At 36.6% G+C, this 20,124-nt stretch overlaps 1 protein-coding gene and 1 long non-coding RNA gene across 2 annotated transcripts; both read left to right on the top strand.

Annotated features, from left to right (window-relative positions):
• Positions 1-390: 390 nt before the first annotated feature.
• LOC137187420 (phospholipase A2 inhibitor and Ly6/PLAUR domain-containing protein-like) lies at positions 391-9,732 on the top strand. Its single transcript, XM_067596287.1, is given in 6 exon segments — positions 391-488; positions 7,514-7,606; positions 7,720-7,884; positions 8,027-8,143; positions 8,276-8,431; positions 8,434-9,732. Coding segments are annotated over 6 exon segments (639 nt in total). The 5' UTR covers positions 391-436; the 3' UTR covers positions 8,490-9,732.
• Positions 3,251-7,504, top strand: LOC137187421 (uncharacterized). Its single transcript, XR_010929206.1, has 4 exons — positions 3,251-4,199; positions 4,396-5,103; positions 5,530-5,690; positions 6,417-7,504. It is a non-coding gene; the product is annotated as an uncharacterized lncRNA (long non-coding RNA).
• Positions 9,733-20,124: the final 10,392 nt, after the last annotated feature.

The following is a 20,124-nucleotide window of genomic DNA, read 5'->3' as shown; positions in this document are numbered from 1 at the left end:
TCTGAAATAATATTATAATTGCATTTGATTCTATTCAACAGTTTGGACATATTTTACTACTGAATAGCTCTGGATTATAAAATCTAACCTGCTGTTTTGTTGTGTTTCTTTGTATAGTTTTTGTATTTTTCATTTTCCAATTGTTCAAAATATTGTTCTTTTTAAAGAGATTATAGTGCTATGATTAACAATTATATTATAAATGATAATAATTTATACATGTATTCATCCAGACATTACTGCAGGTGAAAAAGGCGAGGAGTTGACAGGTTGTTGAACTATGTATTACAGCTGTGTACAGCAAAAAAGTTAATTAATTTTGCTGGTTTGAAAGTGAAAAAATACTCTTGGTATTTAAGTGTGTCCAGTAACTTCCTCTTTTTAAACACAGGTTCACTACATAAAGTATTTCCTGTAATCTGCAGATTTACTCATCATGATGAAGCTGATCCTGTCTCTCACTCTCATCTGGACACTCTCCAGCACAGGTAACCTCACTCACTCTTAAAACAGCATTTCTGCAGGTACCTGTCATGTCAGGTAGTTCATAATTCCCCAAATGTTTTACCTCTGCTGTTTGCCAGGTGCTGACTTTTGTTCATGTTTATCATCATCATTCATTTTTTGTTTGTTATATCATCTGTATAGCAACCACAGAAATCTACAAACTAACATTAAAACACTAAAAAGACTAATTTGCAACAGTAAATATGTTTAGAAAGAAACTTCATGCTGCACAGATTTAATTTATTATCAGCATAATGAAGAAAAATCTTTTATGGAGCTTTCAAGTTTCAAAAAGTTCACTGTCAACATACTTAATTTGTTTTTCCTACAATATTCACTCATGTCAACTAAAGCATGATTAATATTTTTATAGTTATGTAGGAGTATTAATACTTCGTTATTGAATTACCTCGTTATTGGGGGCACCACCCCCTTTTTGGTTAGGATTTGTTAGTGCCAGGAGGAAGCACTAACCCTTGTTCAATTTAATCAATGAATCAGTCTCATAATAGTAAGTTCTTGTCCCAAACAGTGACCTCTGTTCACTGCAGCGCAAAGAAACAACCAAACACCAGGATACATAATAAAGCATAAGATAATATACAGATATAATAAATAAAAAGAAAGTAAAATAAATAAATAAATAGGGTCTATAAGTCATAATAAAAATAAGAAAATTATTCAGCATGAGTTGCTTGAAGTGCGTGACTCGAGGCTTAACGTATTGCTACAGAGAATGCGAATAAATGGGCGCCATTTCTAGTCCGGTATCCAGCTCTTATAATGCACCCATGAGGGGTTATTATTCTCACCACTATCTCACAGTAAATACAAGCAAACATTGACTAGGCTTCAAATTATTGTTGTGAATGTTTCTAGCACTTTTATACAACCACCTGTTTGTTTATTTTTGAGCAGCAGGGGACAATTGGTTTGTTTGGCCTCACCCAGAGAGCACCATAAATGTAGGAGTATTAATACTTTATTATTGAATTGCGTCATTATTGTGGGCACCACCCCCTTTTTGGTTCAGATTTGTTAGTGCCTGCTGAAAAAAAAGAGCATAGACCAGCTTAAGTCGATTGCTGGTTTGCTGGTCTTAGCTGGTGTTGAGCTGGTTTAGTTGGTTTACCAAGGCTGGACAAGCTGGTCAGGCAGGTCTTGCTGGTTTGTCAGTATAGTTGGCCAGCTTGGTATGGCTGGTCACCCAGTCAAACTAAGCTGGTGTCTGCTGCTCAAGCTGATTGGCCAGCTGGCTGGCTGGTCAAGTTGGTTAAGATGGGTGGATCTTTTATGTATGAACTCATATATTGAGTTTTTCCCTCAAACCTATAACTGAGTGAATTCATGATGGCCTATGGACCTGGTTTGTTCTATTCTTTCTCTCAATAAAAGGAAAATTTTTTTTAAAATAATCCATTCAAATTAGCTAAATTGAGAGATTAATTAATACATTCATATAATCTAACAATTTAACAGTTTACAATATACATACATACACAAAGCTGTAATATGAGAAAGTTTGTAACCCAGTTGCCATTTTGAACGTGGGGAGGACACGGAGGGACTCACATACGCTAACATGCACACTCACATATACTAACATGCACACTCACATGCACTAACATGCACGTGCAGCTGGACCGGCTAGTTAAACAAAGAATATAGAAGCTTGGATAACAACTCATACAGAGGGAGTGTGACTTCATTCTCTGGTCAGGACACCATCACTCCATTATATCTTTACATAGCAAATACTTGTTTGCTGCTATATTGATGTTCAAATTGTCATATATTGGATATTCAAGCTTCTAAAACTTTACACAACTTGCATGCAACAGACACGATATTATAAAGTCTAGCCTAGGTATTCCTATACTGTGATTTCCTTCTCACAGCATTAATGAATTCACCATTAACTATTAACCTGAACAGTTTATGATGTTGTATATGGTATCATTGTAATCCTTGGCCATCAAAACATAGGGGTAGACATCACTTTTTCTGTGTTATCATGTTTGGTTCAGGAGATATGATGCAATATACATAATTAGGTTATGGTGGAAAGTAAATTGGTCGCCATGGCCATCACGAGGCATTTTTGCGATGGTTCCATTTCTGAAAATGTTCAGGGCCCCACACTGTACATGTGTGCCAAGTTTCATGCTTTTATGAAAAAGTGAACATATCACCTCAAATTTGGCACATATCGCCTGGACTAATAATTAAAGTGGCATATTCCACGCTCCATAGTTGATGTACAGGAACTGTGGTTTTGATTGACAAATGCAGTGGTAATGTTATTTAACAAGGCAATACACTGTAGCTGTGGCTCAGTACGATGCATCAAAAAAATGATGCAGTATATGAAACGCTACAGGGCTTTTAATTTGAAATGAGGGGTTTTAATTTTTATTTGATACAGGAAGTGGCATTCGGCCGACCAATGGTGTAACACCATCACTCAGTCATTTGGCATTTGGCCGACCAATGGTGTAACTCGGGCTGGCCCCGCTGTTGCCAGGCAAAAATCATCTCTGTGTTTAGGATGCGCGTAGTGTGACATCTAGTGACCAGACTTGGCGGGCTTTTTCTTTATTCACCGACAGCAAATACATCGCCACCAACCACAGAATGCTATTGTGGTAAGCAATTTATATCTGCCTATAATGTTGAGTTCTTTTAATAAACTGTCCTACACATATTATATCGATGTATTGTTTTTATAAAGAGGGTAAGATCACATGCAGATTGATCTAGTGCTAGATATGAGCCTCGAGAATTATGGCAACTTACAGTTTACTAATGTTGATTTGAACTCAGCTGTGTTCAGTGAATGTTTTAGCTAGCTAGTACAAATTAACTTAGTTGACATACTATTGTACTTGACTTTATGCAGCCTCTCCCGAAATCAAAAGCAGTAATGTTAAACCCCCCTGTAAAACAGAAAGTTGTCTTTTTTGTTGTATGGATTAAACAAATGAGAAACAATATGTTAGTTAAATTTGTCAGTTTTAGAGGTGCTGGTAGGGAGATCACCTTTGGACAGAGCAAGGCTTACAGCCTTCACTGGTTTCTAGTCTTTATGCTAAGATAAGCTAACCAGCTGCTGGCTCCAGCAATACAATTAACGTACAGACATGAGAGTGGTATTATATTGATCTTCTCAACTAACTGGTGAATAAGCATATCCCCCAAATGTCAAACGATTCCCTTTATTGTGTTATTAAATCAATTTGGAGGACCACTGTCTTCCAGTAATACTTTTCCTTGATGAATCAATATTTCTTTCAAAGAACTGTAACGTTACTATAAAGACTTGAATGCATGTACAAGTGTGAAATATAACGTCACACAAAAAATGAAAAAGTAATTTTCCGATCAAATTTAAATTTGGATTTAAGTTACTCTTTCCAGTTTTGGACCTAGGAACCATACTTTTTATTCTAGACTAGGTGAACTAATCTGCATGATGAATTACTCTACATACTGTACAAGTGTGCACCCTTGTTTTGCCATTCCATTATATTAAACATGTGTCTCTCTGTCAGTTTCTGTGGGCCCACTGGCAGTCAGACCTTTGCTATGCTTTTTATGCCCCATATTACCTCAGCCAAATAGAAGACTTTTGTCCCCATCCTCTTGGAAGGAGCCACTCTGCACTGCCACCAGAACAATCCAATACAGAGAAGGTATCATTACAACAAGTCTACATTTTTGTGTAGTATTGTTGTATGGAGGCAGAATAATTAAATAAACAATCATGTGAAAAGAAGCTACTTTTCATAATGATTGATATATGATCATATCTCTAGCGAAATTAATTTGTACAGTATTTCCATCAGGTTTACATGCTTACACTGTGTTTCATACTATGATTGTACACAGGCTGAGATATGTACAACTCCAAGCCCACTATATGAGGTCATCAGCAACAACAGCAGTCCTGCAATAAGATTCATCTGGTCCAGAGTCTGAACAGTGGATACAGGCTACTCTGTGCATGAGGCAGAGCAGCAACAAGACAGTTTCATCCCAAACGAGGGTATAACCAGCAGGTCAACTCTGCCAAGCATCATTTAGTTTATTTTCTGGATTTTCATGGCACTGGCTAAAACAACATATTCACAAAAACATATTTTTTTAGATTTCAAGAACATGACAGCTGTTTAGGTGTTTTTTTTTTTAGGTTGATACTGTGTAAATACTAAACTAATATTTTAGTATTAAAATGTTCAAGGTCCCTCCAGATTTATTTCTCAGAACCTTAATGAATATAGTTTATTATATTGTACTTTTTAGAACTTTCTATCATAGTGTACAGAACCTTGAACTTAAGAAAGCAAAGACAGTACAGGAATGGCAACCCACTCCTGTATATACGCGCTGTATTTAACTGGCTATTGACTTTTAAAATCTCCAACCTCCTCCGCTTTATTCTGGTGCCCTGGCTGGGAGTATTGGCCAGTATTTTTAAGCCATGGTAGAGAGAGGGGGTCGTCTAGGGGAGCTGGTCCAGTGGACTGACCTCAGTGCGTATCTGACCATCCTGGGCAACAACCTGACTCTCAGCACCTCGCAGCACCACCTCCACAGGTTGGCACCACTGTTGAATACCACTAGTTTATTTCATTGAATTAAAAAATGTATATGTTTGTTTGGAAAGTGATGTTTTTGTATAGAAGCAAAAGTATTTTAATAGTTAATTGGATAACTTGGTTTGGATAACTTCATGTGTATCAGCCTGGCTGGTCTGTGAGCACTTTATACTAAAGGGACAATAAAGGCAAAAGAACAAAGCTGGAAGATGCTCAACAATTACTGGTGTCCTTTCTTGAACCTAACATGTTATCAGGTTCCAACTTGATAGGTGCTACTCTAGGCCAAGGTAGTTGTCTGATCCAGAGGCCCCTGAGCTTTTTTAATAAATAAAAATAAATAAAATAAAAAAGACTAGAAAACCTATTTCATGATGAAACATTTACTCATTCCTAAAACATGTTTTGTTTTCATATATTTCAGGTCCACAAGGGTGTGGTGTGTGGCTCAGGGAGGAGCCACAAAAAAGACCCCATCTTTGTCAAGGAGTTAGCTGTGGACAGCTACCGTGAAAACAAGGAGCCCAACCACCAAGGGGGAGGCTGAACACCCCTTGACCCTGACAGAATTGAAGTCACTGAGAGGTATATTCACTGATGAAAAATTTGGATTACCATTTTGTAAGCAACTTTGAATGCCGATGCTGTCACAACCTGGCAGAATCGGTGGTGTCATCTCCAGTAAGTTCATTTTCATGACATTTGCATGATGATCTTGTCTGGAGTATATGACAGGATTTTATCTTTGTTTTTGACAGTGGAGGTTATCAGATGTAGGTATTTTTAAATCCCCCGCCGTTGTCAGGTGATTGCAGGCTTTCAAAGCTGTCACTAACTGTACTCTTGAGAGAAGTCAGCCTGTTTTCGAAGTGGATTACAAATAGGCTGAGGTGCAACACAGCACTAGTTGACCACTGAGCCTTTAACATTGTGATTTAAAAAGCCCCTGCCCCCTAGTCATTTATCAATCTTTTGCATAGATTAAATTATTCTTATTGGCTTTTTAGTCGTGAAGCTTTTATCGCACTTACAGTAACGTGACAAATGTAGTTGTCAACTCGAGTACTTCACTTGGTTTACTGTCTCTCCCCTCCTCTGCTGTATGTGCAGCACACACATGGAGGGCTCTGCAGCCCTCTGTTAAGCAGCGCGACCATAAACGACAGCAAAACACAGTAGAGTCATTTTAGCGAAATGTGAGAGTCTGGTGTTTCACTGTGTTTCATCATATGCCATTTTGGTAGACATCGCCCAACCATATTCTCCATAATCGACCTGATCTAACAATATAATCTGTTTTTTTTCTTCCAGGCTGCTTCCATTGGTGGCTGCAGGGGCAGAATGTTGACAAGGGCGAAATTGAGAAGAGGAAGAAGAGCGTGGGGAGATATCTAACGGAAAAAATACAGGACATTGTTAAGAAAGATAAAAAAAAAAAAACATTGTGTGTGTGTAAAGGGGGTTGGGGGTACTTGAGTTATGTCATGAATATGTTTTTTAAGTGTTTAAACACTGCTATGCTTACTGTTAACTAAATAATTATTATTATTGTCATTAGTGGCTTGTTGTTGCTGTTGTTACAGTTTTTATTGATATCGTTACATATTGTGGTACAGTAATTGTAGTTATTGTTTAACTTAATAAAATATATGAATAGTCATACTCAAATAACTTATTCTGTAATGGATTTAGTTCACTTTGATGTAGTTTCTTTCATGGAAGTTAACTGGTTATCTTGGCTGAAATTCACCATGATCATCCTCTCCAGGCAACGCTGGTCCCTAGCATAACCAGCTTTGCTGGTCTGTGCTGGTTTTTTCAGCAGAGGGGAGCACTAACCCTTGTTCAATTTAATCAATCAATCACTCATAATTTTAAATTCTTGTCCAGTGACCTCTGTTTACTGCAGCTCAGCTTGGGGACTCAAAGCACTTTGTTAAGATAAGGGAAAGATGATGGTCTTGGTTAAATAATAAAAACATCAACACAGACTTGAAGAACAGGACATGTTTACTTTTTCAATACTGAAACAAAACCACAGTCTTTCCCCAAACATCAGTTTTTCTTTATTGGCCACAGAAATGTCCCATGTATCATCATTTTACATAGTGCTGTTCCATTCTTTAAACATTTTTAGAAAGAGAGATAATGCAGACGTCACCATGACAGAAAACTGTACATCTAAAGGCTGCAGCCATTTAATTTGATGACTGATTTCTGATATTTTATATATTTGTTAAGAAGAATTTATTGCATTTACTTTGGCTTAAATATCATTCTGTCATTGTGTGTTGTAATTTGGGGTTGTCTCTCATCAGATTAACTTTGCATACTGTATCTGTGTTTATATGACAAACAGGATTCATGTTGATTGTTCAACTCACCCTGATTTCTGTCATAAATTGCAGCTGAAGCTGTTAAGTGTTGGGTTGGTGATGGGGCTGACATAAAGCAAGATTCATGTGACTCTGATGAGTTGTGTGCAACTGTTGCCTATCAAGGTATCTGTAAAGAGTATAAAAATAAAATCAGATTTTTCCTTAATGTCATTCACTTATTCAGTTTTAAATGGGATTTCTGTATTACAGCATTCGATCTGTGTTTCATTTTACAGGAGGTCTGCTTGGGACTTTCACTCAGAACGCCACCAGGTTGTGTTTGCCATCCTTCTTCATCAGTGAAAGAAAGCACACATATTCATTCAATGTTGGTTTTGCAAGTATGGCTGCATCTGTTCATGTGTGCAACACAGATGGCTGCAACAGTCAAGCCATTCCTTGTAAGTAAAGAGAAAAGTGTCCCTTTTTAAAGACACAAAATCAAATTCACATGTAGTATCAGTCTAATGTTGGTCACAGTGAAGAACAACAAGTCACTTTGTGTCTTGTACAGTTTCTGCTATGTCTCCTGTTCTGTTTCAGACCCTGATCTGAAGAAAAACAACCTGCAGTGTTTCACCTGTTATTATCCATCTTCTGCTGTGTGTGACATGACAGTTCAGTGTGTGGGAGAGCAGGACCGCTGCATTAGTGGGACTGGTGAGCCCTCATGATCATTTTGTTCCTCAAAACACATTATTGCTGCCTTCAAAGTGCCCATATCCTGCCGCTTAAATTTGGAAAAAATCTTTTAAAAAGACTGTGGTCTAACAATGATTTTGTCATCCACAGTGGACGATGACGAGGACGGAATATTTCCTACCTTTGGATGTGTCTCTGCAAACCTCTGTGAAGTTGTTTCTCTCATGAAGCTCATGCCTGATCCGCCTTTTAAATTCCTCAGTGAAGCAAAATGTTGTGGAAGCAGCTTCTGTAACTCAGCCTGGTCTTCAAACTGAATGTGATCCCTTTGTTGTTTGGACTCATTACTCTTATTGTCTGTTAGAACAAAGAGAAACTAACAATAGCAAAAGTACATGTGTAGTGTGTGTGAATAAGCCAACTACGTCTTATCTTCTTACTCATTTACACAGTGAGATGTCTTCAACTATGTAACTATGTTATTTTAACCATAACTGCAGTATCCCAGTAAAAAAAAAAGTTAGCTAATGATAATCCTGTCTGGTTTGTGGACAGTAACAAATACATCTATTTGCAAAATGATAACTTCTTATTTATAGTTATTTGAAGTAACTCAAAACAGTGGTGTTGTTATTTTATATGTAGTAGATAATTATTTAGAAGTAAAAGTACCCATCAAAATATGTGCTTGCAGTGCAGATGAAATCTAATTAGTGAAGACTACTTGAGTAGTGAGTAACTTGATGAAAACTCCTAAATCATGAGTATATTGGTTCAGTTCTTGGTTCAATCCTGTTCTCTGCTGCATCATTTCTTGCTTTGATATCATTTATCAGTGTTATGCTAACGAGACAGCTGCATCTCTCTTTTAATCACAATAACTCTATGGAGTTAGACACAATCCAAAACTGCCTTAGTGCAATAAAAGAATCAATGTCTCAAATATTTCTATAACTTAACTATGATAAAACAAAATCATTTTTCTTGTTCCAGATACTGTTATGCAAAAATATTTAAATAAGTTAAATTTAGTTGGCATGTTTGCCCAGAATTTAAAAACCAGTGTGATATCCATGTTAAATCTCAGTCCTGCTTTTTCCAACAAAGGAACATTACAAAGATCAAACCTTTACTTCAGTTTTAAAGGATAAGGCTGACTATTTTCTATATTTTTCTTATCATCAACAAATTTCATGAGCAGTTTCAAACCAACAATGGATTCATCCTACTTACAAGTATTATGTGTGTATCCAAAACCGGATACATCTTATTCCTCTGTGCCATAGACCTCCGTTGTCCAAAAACTATTGAAAACACATCAGTGAGCCACACCGCTGCACTGGGTGACATGACAACACGGTTCTGTTTACAGAGCTTCACTAGCTTGTTGTGCTACATATCACAACCTCATATGATAAGCAGTATTCAACTGTCTGACAAGAAGTTCTTACAGAGTAAAACAAATGCCACGTATAAACACATACCCACCTACATAATGAATGGAAGTAAGCACTTACTGAGAAGAGTGAAGCTATTGAATTGTCTGTAATGCCTGCTGTGACTCTGGCCATGTACAGCTGATTTTCTCGATTAAAGTTAAAATCCTGCTTTGTGTGTTTTTACTGACTAACCAGTGTGATCGTGCCTTCCTACCAAACATACAGTCCTTCAACTCCTCCACAGTTTCCAAATATTCAAAGAAAGGCTGAGGCTACTGTTGGGCGAGAGCAGAGGTCAAGAGTGCATTCTGCCCAGCTAAGGAGAGAAAGGGAGAGAAAAACTGAAAAAATGCTGACTCCAATTCACTCGAGACCTGAGATTGATTGAGTTTGATATAAGCACATGCAATGTGATGTTGTGGTTACTGTTGTTGAGAACAGTTGTTTAGGTGCCGCTGTGTGATGTACTATTCTTAACTTTGTCAGTTAGAGCTGTTGCTTATCGAGGGCGCACCAGCACAAATTCTCAGACAAATCTTTGCTAAGTAGGTCACATGCTTTGTGCATACACGCTTTAGTTTGATGTAGACTTTGTCCCCTACAGAGTTATTATAGTTTTGTGTTTTTTCATTAGATTTTATTTTTATTTCATCTTTTAATATTTGTTTTCCTATACCTGTATTGATCTTCCATGGGATATGACAGTATGTTAGAGGAGTGAGGATGAATGAATAGAGGTCAATTGTGTTCTTCTAGCATGGAAGTTTCATAAGTTATGTTTTTTTCATCACCCTTATTTCCCACAGCTAATCTAGGATTGTGAATAGAGAGGTGTTATTTATTCTCTCTGACAGGAAATGTCAGGGGGAAATCAAACATGGTGTAAGGATAATAAAATGCATTTAGATCTTTTAAGTCTCACAAAACTAAAAGGGGTGTCCTAGGGTGATGGCAGATGGTCAGGAAGACATGGTCTATATATAGACATGTTTTGTCAAGTCAATGTCACCAACCAGTTCACTGACTACCTTTATATAAGAGAAGCTGTATATGGAGCAACACCTCACATCCTTTTTTTGGCCAAAGACTGGGATCATTTCAGAAACAAAATTTGCAAAGAGCGCAATTCATTAGATCTGTACACAGCACAATGGGATGGGTTGGTGCCTGGAGAGAACTGGAGAGATGTGTATGACCCTATATCTAAAGTCAGATCAGAATCAACATATTCCTTTTACTTACAGACAAGTAATAATAAAACTATACTTCTGACCCACAAAATATCACCTTTAGACAAAGAGCAACCACGTATCAACATATTGCTTTGCACTTTTCATTTATTGCCTATTTTTTATGACCTAACTTTATGGAAAGGACAAGGGGAACAACAGGTTATGGAGAGTCCTTTGGGAGCACTTCATATGTGACAGTAGCTCAGCTTTATCTCTGGGGAACATCCCCAGAGATCATATCTGTAATAGTATGGATCAGGGTATAGACCTACATAGTTAGCATTCTTGGCAGTGTTGGATAGGTGAAGTAACCTGTTATTTGGCTTCTTCAAAACCTAATGCTGCTGGAGTCTTTGACTTTTTGAGTCTTTGTGCATTGAGAGAAAGCTGAAAGAATTGAGCCTACTTTGTTTGTATGTTTCATGTACATTAACAAGAGTTACTTCATGTGTGGTTAATCTCAGTGTGATCACCTGTTTTGTGAAGCAATCTAATTTTCATAGCCTGACACGTTGTGAGCGACAAATGTGTAGTTTTTGTATTTTGGCTGTCTAAATTTTTCGCACAAAGATCAACACAAGATTTACCAGAAGCCCACCATTTTTTGTAATTGAAATCAATTGTGCAGACAAAATTGGCCTTACCTTTATTGTTTTCTGCTTTTTGTTGCGGCCAGAATGTAGCATTTATGTTCAATGTCCAATTTTCAACAGATCACTGCAATGTCCGCATTTACCTTTCTGACATTTATGACCCACAGAATTCGACTTGCGACTTACTGGGTACAGATGACCATATTCTTCACAATATATTCACAAGGTCTGAAATTTTTACGATGCTGATTGGATTCAATCACTTCTTTGTGTTTCTTAAAACAAAACTCAGATCTGCAAATGGGCGAACAGTCTGGGCAATGTATGGTTGGTTGTGAAATCTTGTTGTTTGTGACAATCATCAGACAGGCATATGTTACAAAAATATTTACATTTGTGGCATGCCTGGCTTATATGTAACCTTTGTAACGGTATTCACACACATCAGGGCTTCCAAAAAACCCTTTTTTGTATTGTGTAATAGTGATCTTCATACAGGTAGAGCCATACTGTTTCCAAGTGGAGTTGTTCATGTGTCTTGGACATTTCCAGCTTTTTAGTGCCATCATTGTGGTGAAAAACATGAATCTTAACATCCAAATGTTTCTCAGATTTTTACAGATCTCCTAGTGAAGCTTTGTGGTATGAATTAAACCCTACACTCACATGGATTTGTCGCGTCTGTTGTTGAATTTCATTCTCAGACGCGTGGGTATGTGAGGCATGCTAAACACATGGAGAAACATAAATTATTGTCCGTGTTTGTTTCTTTCGAATAATCTGATCATACAGTATGTTTCCTAATTTGCACCTTTACACCACCTCATTTGTTTAAAGCTGCTGTGACAACAAATTCAAGTCAATCATCTGCCAGAATCTGTCTTGCTTTGTATAACCTGTTCAGTTTTGTTCAGAAATATTTCAGCATTCTAGTCATTGGAGGTTTAATAATGTAAGTAAGTAAGTAAAATTTATTTATAGAGCGCTTTTCACAGACATTAGGGAGGTGTGTAGTGAAGTGGGTGTGTTGTTAAGTCTGTAAGACTGCAGATAGACCTTTCTCTTTCTCTGAGATTTTATCTGATGCAGTGTTGAGATATAAATTATTGAGTTTTATTGTGTTCAAAGTGCAGTATGAACTTGCAATATAAATACAGGGAACTAAGAGTATCATAACACGTAATACATTACAATTTTGCTGTGCTATTTCTGTAGAACTGTGTTTGAAGTTGCATTATGGGAAATGTAGTTTTTGTTCTAGAAGTCACACAAGGGTTGTTTGTAATGTTAACCAAAATATTTGTGTTAGTAATATGTCCTGCAGTGTCAAGGTGGTGGGTGGAACAGGCTTTATTTTCATTTTTTTTAATAGAATTTTGTTATCTTATAAACCCCCAGAGAGAGACACCTGTCCACGAGGGGTTCCTTGATGTTTACTGTCCTTGTACACAGAGACAGCTGTTGTGCTGCTATGGTTTTGAGACTTTTTTTTTAAACTGTGGTGCTGCTGAAGTTGTTGCAATTGTCAAATGTTTTAAGAGTGAGTGAGGAGATGTTTTTTCACAGTTTAACATTTCAATAACAAAGTGATTAATTGATGAATCCGGAAAATAATCATCAGTTGCAGCCCTAAATTACTAGTCAAGATGGTTGATAAAAGACTACAGTGTATATGTGCAGGTAAATTAAGCCTACTTCTGTGCTGATTTTATCTGTTATAGCCAACTAAAGTTATAAAAAGGAGCAGACTTTTGTGCTTTCTCATGGAACAGCCAGTGCTGCAGTTGGCTGATACATTACACCACAGATTTTCATTTTCTGCAAGACCATTCACTTCCTTTGCCACTCCTCTATAAACCTAAACCTAACCTACTTACTGTATTACACATGCAGAAACACACAGAAACATCCTAAACTGATCTAAACTGAACACTGGCTTGTCAACAGTTAAAAAAAAATGGTCAGAATGACAGTAAAGGGTCTTTGTCACCAGTGGTGGAAGGTGAGAACGTTTATTAAAGTATTGTACTTAAGTACAATGTTGGGGTACTTGTACTTTACTTGAGTATTTTTCCATTCCATCCACTTTCCACTACTTTATACTTCTACTCCAGTACAGTTCAGGAGAAAATATTGTAGTTTTTACTCCACTACATTTATTTAATAAGCTTAGTTACATGTTACTTGCAGATTCAGATAAACAATAAAACATGTAATTAACAATTAAATTATGATTATCACAGGTTAAGTTGAAGCTTCATTGATCCCATTTGCAGTATATAAAGTGATTAAAATTAGCCCCACATAGCTGAAACTTTAGTAGTGTACACATTAATGCACCAACAATTATAATCAGATAATATAATATATATATGATTCTGAAAGTACTTTTACTTTTAGTACTATAAGTACATTTTGATGCTTATAATTTTACTTACTTTAATTTTACAACTTGAATTTCTAACAGTATTTCTACATTATTGTATTGCTACTTTTACTTAAGTAAGACATCTGAGAACTTCTTCCACCACTGTCTGTCACTTAGAGCTTTCAGTGTATATCATGTTAAGGGGTCAGGGTTTGGTTTGGCGGTTGTTTTTGTGTGTGTGTTTCTGTTTCCAATCATAGAGGTGGCTGATGAGAAAATGGTCATGTTGGTCGGAAGGCACTGACAAATGGCCTAGTTTGTCATTTACGAATGACAACTTGTTACTTTCTTTAAGCAGGACAATTCACTCAGTAACAGTATTTCACTTTTTCATATATTCAAAACAACAATAAAACAACAAGACAATTAAAAATGCATAAAACACTTGTTACAGTCTGCCAATCAAGAGTTCTGGTGTCCAGACTTCATTTTACATTTGAGAGCATGTAAAGTTTGCCAGCTGATTACAAATAGTGGCTCTATAATACTGCAGGCTGCTCTTGAACGCAGCATTTTTGACTGCAGGTTTGGGATTTCAGGTTGGAGCCTCTGATTGTCTGTTCTTGTGAGCTGAAACTATTCTGTTCATCATTATCTTACACCACACTGGAGTTGCAACACCTAAACCAAGACTGCAATGTAACTTATCTGAAAACATTACTAAGGAAGCTAGAAAAAAACAGTAACAAATGAAATAAGCTGTCAATAAATAACAACTGGCATCCCTTGTGTTTTTACTTGAGCATTAACACTGAATCCAAGGTGGCCCCATTTTTTTTCTTTCTGAGTTTGATTAAAACCAATTTTGCCTGTCGAACTCTGCAGATGATGATTCTAATCATTAGACACGTACACATTGTCTGCAATATGAAATATCACCGAAAAAAGAACTTCAAAAATGAATATGGTGTGTTTGGTATATTTTTACCATTATTCTCCTGCTCAAAGTGAAATGGTTGATTGTTCTAAAATTTTGTGTCTGTTTCGGAAAGTGCTCTCCAATAATTACAGGTACACACAATTTGTTTTTAATGGGCTAAAATGTGAACAAATAATCATTTGGTCCTTAAAGTAACTCAAACAACTGAAACAAGTTTTTCTTTCCATAATCATTCCTCCTGTTCATACTGACCATTAGAAGATCCCTTCATAATGCACTTACAATGTAAGTGATGGGGGACAAAATCCACAGTTCTCCTTCTTTTCAAAAATGTATTTAAAAGTTTATCTGAAGCTAGTATGAAACTTCAGCCGTCCAAATGAGTCAAATCAAGTAGATATCTTTCAACATTAGTCTTTTTAATGCCATGTTACTGAAGGACAATAGCTGATCGTTCATGGTCCAGAAAGACGACAGCAAACAGGACAAGGTGATTGATGACTGTGAATGTCTTTGTTTTGTTATGTCTATGAAATCAAAGCACACTTTATGAATGTGGATGAAAAACACAGACTAATAAAACAGAAAATAAATGACATGAGGAAACATCAGATTTATTCACATATTTTTTTACCTTGTTGCACCCAACTCATCAGCAGAGTCACAGGTGTGTAGGCCTGATTCCTGCCAGCACTGAAGAGCTTCAGCTGTAATTAGGAAAATAGGAAATAGTGAGTAAATAAATATGTATAAAAATATAAATAAACAATAGTTATGAGCATAATGGTTATTTTTTTAAAGCTGTATTCTTGTGCCTATATTAATACTTACTGTAACTTTTCCTCATGTTGATAATTACCATTAATAGATTCTTTTCTAGTGTGATTCCACTGTAAGTGAAGGGGGACAAAATCCACAGTCTTTACCGTGCAAAAATACCTTCCAAAGTTCATCTGAGGCTTCAGCAGCATATATGACACTAACTTAAATATTTTTTGGATTTGGACTGTTAGTCAGACAAAACAAGCAAATTGAAGATATCACTTTGGCCTCTGATAAATTGTGAATGCTATTTTTTCAACATTTCAATAACAAAATGATTGATCGATAATAACCATCAGTTGCTGGCCTAAAGTATTAGTCAAGATGGTTGATTGAAGACTACATGTGTATATGTGCAGGTAAATTAAGTCTACTTCTGAGCTAATTTTATCTGTTATAGCCAACTAAAGTTATAAAGGGGCAGACTTTTGTACTTTCTCATGGAACAGCCAGTGCTGCAGTTGGCTGGTACATTTTTTTTTTGTTTCAAACCACATCCCGCCACAGGTTTTCATTTTCTGTAAGACCACTCACTTCCTTTGCCACTGTTCTATAAACCTAAACCTAACCTACTTACAGTATTACACATGCAGAAACACACAGAAACATCCTAACAAGACAATTTCCAAAATATTTTTAATAAAATTCATCCAGTTAAAATTCTGCACATCTATCTTTCAGCTAACACAGCTGATCTAAACTGAACAGTAAAAAAAAAAAAAAAAAAAAAAAAAATGGTCAGAATGACAATAAAGGGTCTTTGTCACCAGTGGTGGAAGGTAACTGAGAACTTTTAGTAAAGTATTGTACTTAAGTTTCTGGTCACAATTTTGTTGTACTTGTACTTGAGTATTTTTCCATTCCGTCCATTCTCTGCTACTTTATATATACTTTATATATAAGAAAATATTGTACTTTTTACTCCACTACATTTATTTGATAAGTTTAGTCACTAGTTACTTTGCAGATTCAGATAAATAATAAAACATGTCATTAACAATTAAATTATGATTATTACAGGTTAAGATGAGGTTTCATTGATCCCATTAGCCCCACATAAATGAAATATTACTGATGTGCACATTAATATATCAACAATTATAATCAGATAATATATATGATTCTGAAATGGGCCATACTGCATAATAAGTACTTTTACTTTTGGAACTAAAAGTACATTTTAATGCTGATAATTTTACTTACTTTAATTACTTTAATTTTACAACTTGAACTTATAACAGTATTTCTACATTGCTGTATTGCTACTTTTACTTAAGTAAAGCTCTTTACTTATCAGCACATGTGCTGCAGCATCAGCTGTTTGTGCTGACAGATGCATTAAACGGCCTGTACATGGTCAAATACAATCACAATATGCTGCACACAAAGAATCTGGAGCGCTCCACTGGGGAGGATGGGATGTGCACTACAGTGATAGGCTGTCATTTAGGCTTCCAAATACAACAGCAAATGGAAGCATTTTGCATGTTTAAAATTCCTTGCACCATATGTGTTGCCTGCTTCAAAACACAGTACCTTGAGCCATTGGTGATAATATCTCATCAAATAACCCACTAGTGTTCAGCCTGATGGTCAGCTGAGCCGTATGGATTACATACTGGTGTCATTTTTTAACTTTGAAATCAACCATTGTAGGTGACCTCTCCTCAAACCCTTGCGGAGGCTGCTTTGTCTTCAACACTGTGTCGGTTATTTTGTTGGATTTTTTTCCTGTGTGTCATCTAGACAGTGACCACTGTGTGGTGCTAGATACCTAACATGACTTCTGCTCCCCTGCTCTCCTGCAGCAACCTGTGAGGGGTGGTGGAAATTTGCATATGTATCAGAGGCGCATAGCCAGCTGACCACCTAGGCACACAGAGGACAGCCCCATGTTACATCTTTCATGCAAAACCTGACTTTAACTTTCTCTGTGTGTATGGTCTTGTATAAAACACAGGTATAGTTGAAGCACATACACTTTATTTGTTAATGAGAACATCTAAGAGAGCCAAGCAAGGTTTAAGCCCTCTCCACCAAAAGACTTCTTGTCCACTCCGTAATTAAGTAACACTTTTTCATTGACCTCAGTGTTCCTGGTCGCTAGAATAATGACGTCTTTTTCCTCCCCATCTGTGTCCACAGTATACAACCTGGGCCTTAGGTTGGCTCCTTTCCTGGAAAAACCTGATAAACCTGCCAACCGTCTGCTGCTCAGGGTGGCACTCACAAAAAGCTGAAGGTGCATCAATAAACATGAGCTGCCCTTTTTTATCTTTGTAAAAGAACATATATCCAGTCTTCCCCTCACTTTGTCTGCTTCACGCGGTAATGTTTTCCGCCATCCCAGTGGAATGGGTGAGGTGGTCGGTCACCAAAGACTTTTCTGTGTCTGTCATAGTCTTGGTGGCTGTCTCGAAGACTTGGTGTGCCACCTGGCTGGTCACTGGTTCAAGGTTGTATCTAAATGCAAGTTTAAACAGTATTAATATGACATTAATTAATGCATCCAAGAATCCAAGGTGGCCTCATTTTTTTTTCTGAGTTTGATTAAGACCAATTTTGCCTGTCTAACTCTGCATATGACAATAAACTGATTCTAATTATTAGACATGTACACATTGTGTGCAATATGAAATATCACCGAAAAAAGAACTTCAAAAATGAATATGGTGTGTTTGGTATATGTTATCATCATTCTCCTACCCAAAGTGAAATGGTTGATTGTGCTAAAATTTTGTTTCTGTTTCGGAAAGTGCTCTCCAATAATGACAGGTACGCACAATTTGTTTTTAACAGGCTAAAATATGAATAAATAATCGTTTGGTCCTTAAAGTAACCCAAACAATTGAAATAGCACAGTACAGTGTATGTAGCTATATTGCAATCATTTGTAGAATTTGTAATCTGTAGATTGCAGCACAGTTAACAGCAAAAAATGTCATCTTTAATAATATCAACCTAATATTGGGTTATGAATTTTGCTGTGATGCCAGTGGGTCAATAAATTGTGGCTAAAGTGGTGAACCTGACATAAAGAAACACAAAAATCACATTCAGATTACTTTCAAAGTTGTTCAAATTTTTTGATTGTTTTGTTTTTCTTTGTTGTTCTTTTCACTCTTTATTTGACCACTGATTATCATGTGTATAGCCACAATAGTCATAGATTTACCAAACTTCAGAATAATTAAATTTATCTAAAGAATAACTCATCACCAGTATCTTTAATGAGAAATCTTTTTTTGTCTGGACTTCATGCCATCATACAGTAAACTCTTTCTACCAGTAGAGGGCACCGTAACACCGATTGTACCTTGTTACTAGTTGCTGACACCAGCTGTAAGAACACTGTCACTGACTTAATGGCAACTTAATTTACCTCACAGATATTCTCCAACAAAATAAAGGAACCCCACATTAAACTTTTGCACAAGGTCTATCCCTTTAATTTGTTTCTAGCTAAATTTACAGATATTGACATTGGAGATCTTGAGCTCACAGGTGATTAAAAACATGAAAAGTCAGTGATGGTTACCATGATTGGCTTCCTTGGAAAAATATTTATTTTTAACCTTATTTTTTAACCTCCAAATTGGGTTGAACAGATGAACACATTGTAGCAGTCACCCATTTGTGGGACTGTTCCGAATTTGATATAGTTGTATGTCAAAATCTCTCTGGGTTAATTGGAGGGTTATTCAGATCACCTGTTGTGCAGGGTGTGGGGACTGGCTCCCAAATAGTAATTGAGAGCAGCTGGATGCATTCCCTTTCGGCCAATCAGGGTGTGACGATGCCCTTTTTCTGGGGTTTAAGAGAGGAGAGAAACTGCACACCCTGGTCCCTCTGTTCTTTCCTCAACTGGTTGCAGACCTTGTTTGCAGAGATTGTCAGAAAGCAACTCTAGTCATCACCACCACAACATGAATGTTGTTTATTGTTTATCTTTATATATTTTGCTCCTGATGAGATTTGATTCTCTTCTGAGGCAGCTTTATTGGCTCGGCCTGCACATCTCTTGTTATAGTATAAATATTCCCTTTTGTTGTAACCTGTTATAATTTTTTTTATCTGATGTTTTATATTGTATCTTCTATTTCAATATAGTGCAAATAAACAAACAAAACCCAAACACTGTATGTCAAAATGAAACGGCATTTAAGTCTGATGATCGAGTTACTCAACACACAAGCAAAGCACATCTTGTTGCCAGTAGGGATGTGCAGAGAGCCCAGTATCTGTATTTGTATCTATATTTGTTCTGGCAGCAAAATTATTTGTATTCAAATAAAAGTGGAAATGGGCTTAAAAAAATCCTGTTTTGTTTTTATTATCCTTTTAATTTTAGAAAACTAAAATATTACAATAAGTGTTCATGAATAAACAAGCTTGTGAAGGAGGTCCCCACACTGGAGTCTCCCAGATCATAGATGACTGCACTGACTACTAACCTAAAATCTAGCACATTACTGCTGCGCAGATGGACCTGTAGGTATTTACTTTTGGTGTATGTTGACAGTATATTTGCACAGTTTCAAAGTATTCTGAGTGTAATTTGCCATGTTTTGGATTTATATGGAATACTTTTTTGCACAAATTCCC

This window comes from Thunnus thynnus, chromosome 8, assembly GCF_963924715.1.
Source record: "Thunnus thynnus chromosome 8, fThuThy2.1, whole genome shotgun sequence".
Classification (NCBI taxonomy): Eukaryota; Metazoa; Chordata; class Actinopteri; order Scombriformes; family Scombridae; genus Thunnus; species Thunnus thynnus.
Note: the sequence above shows the minus strand (reverse complement) of the source record. Positions and strands in the feature narration are given on the sequence as shown.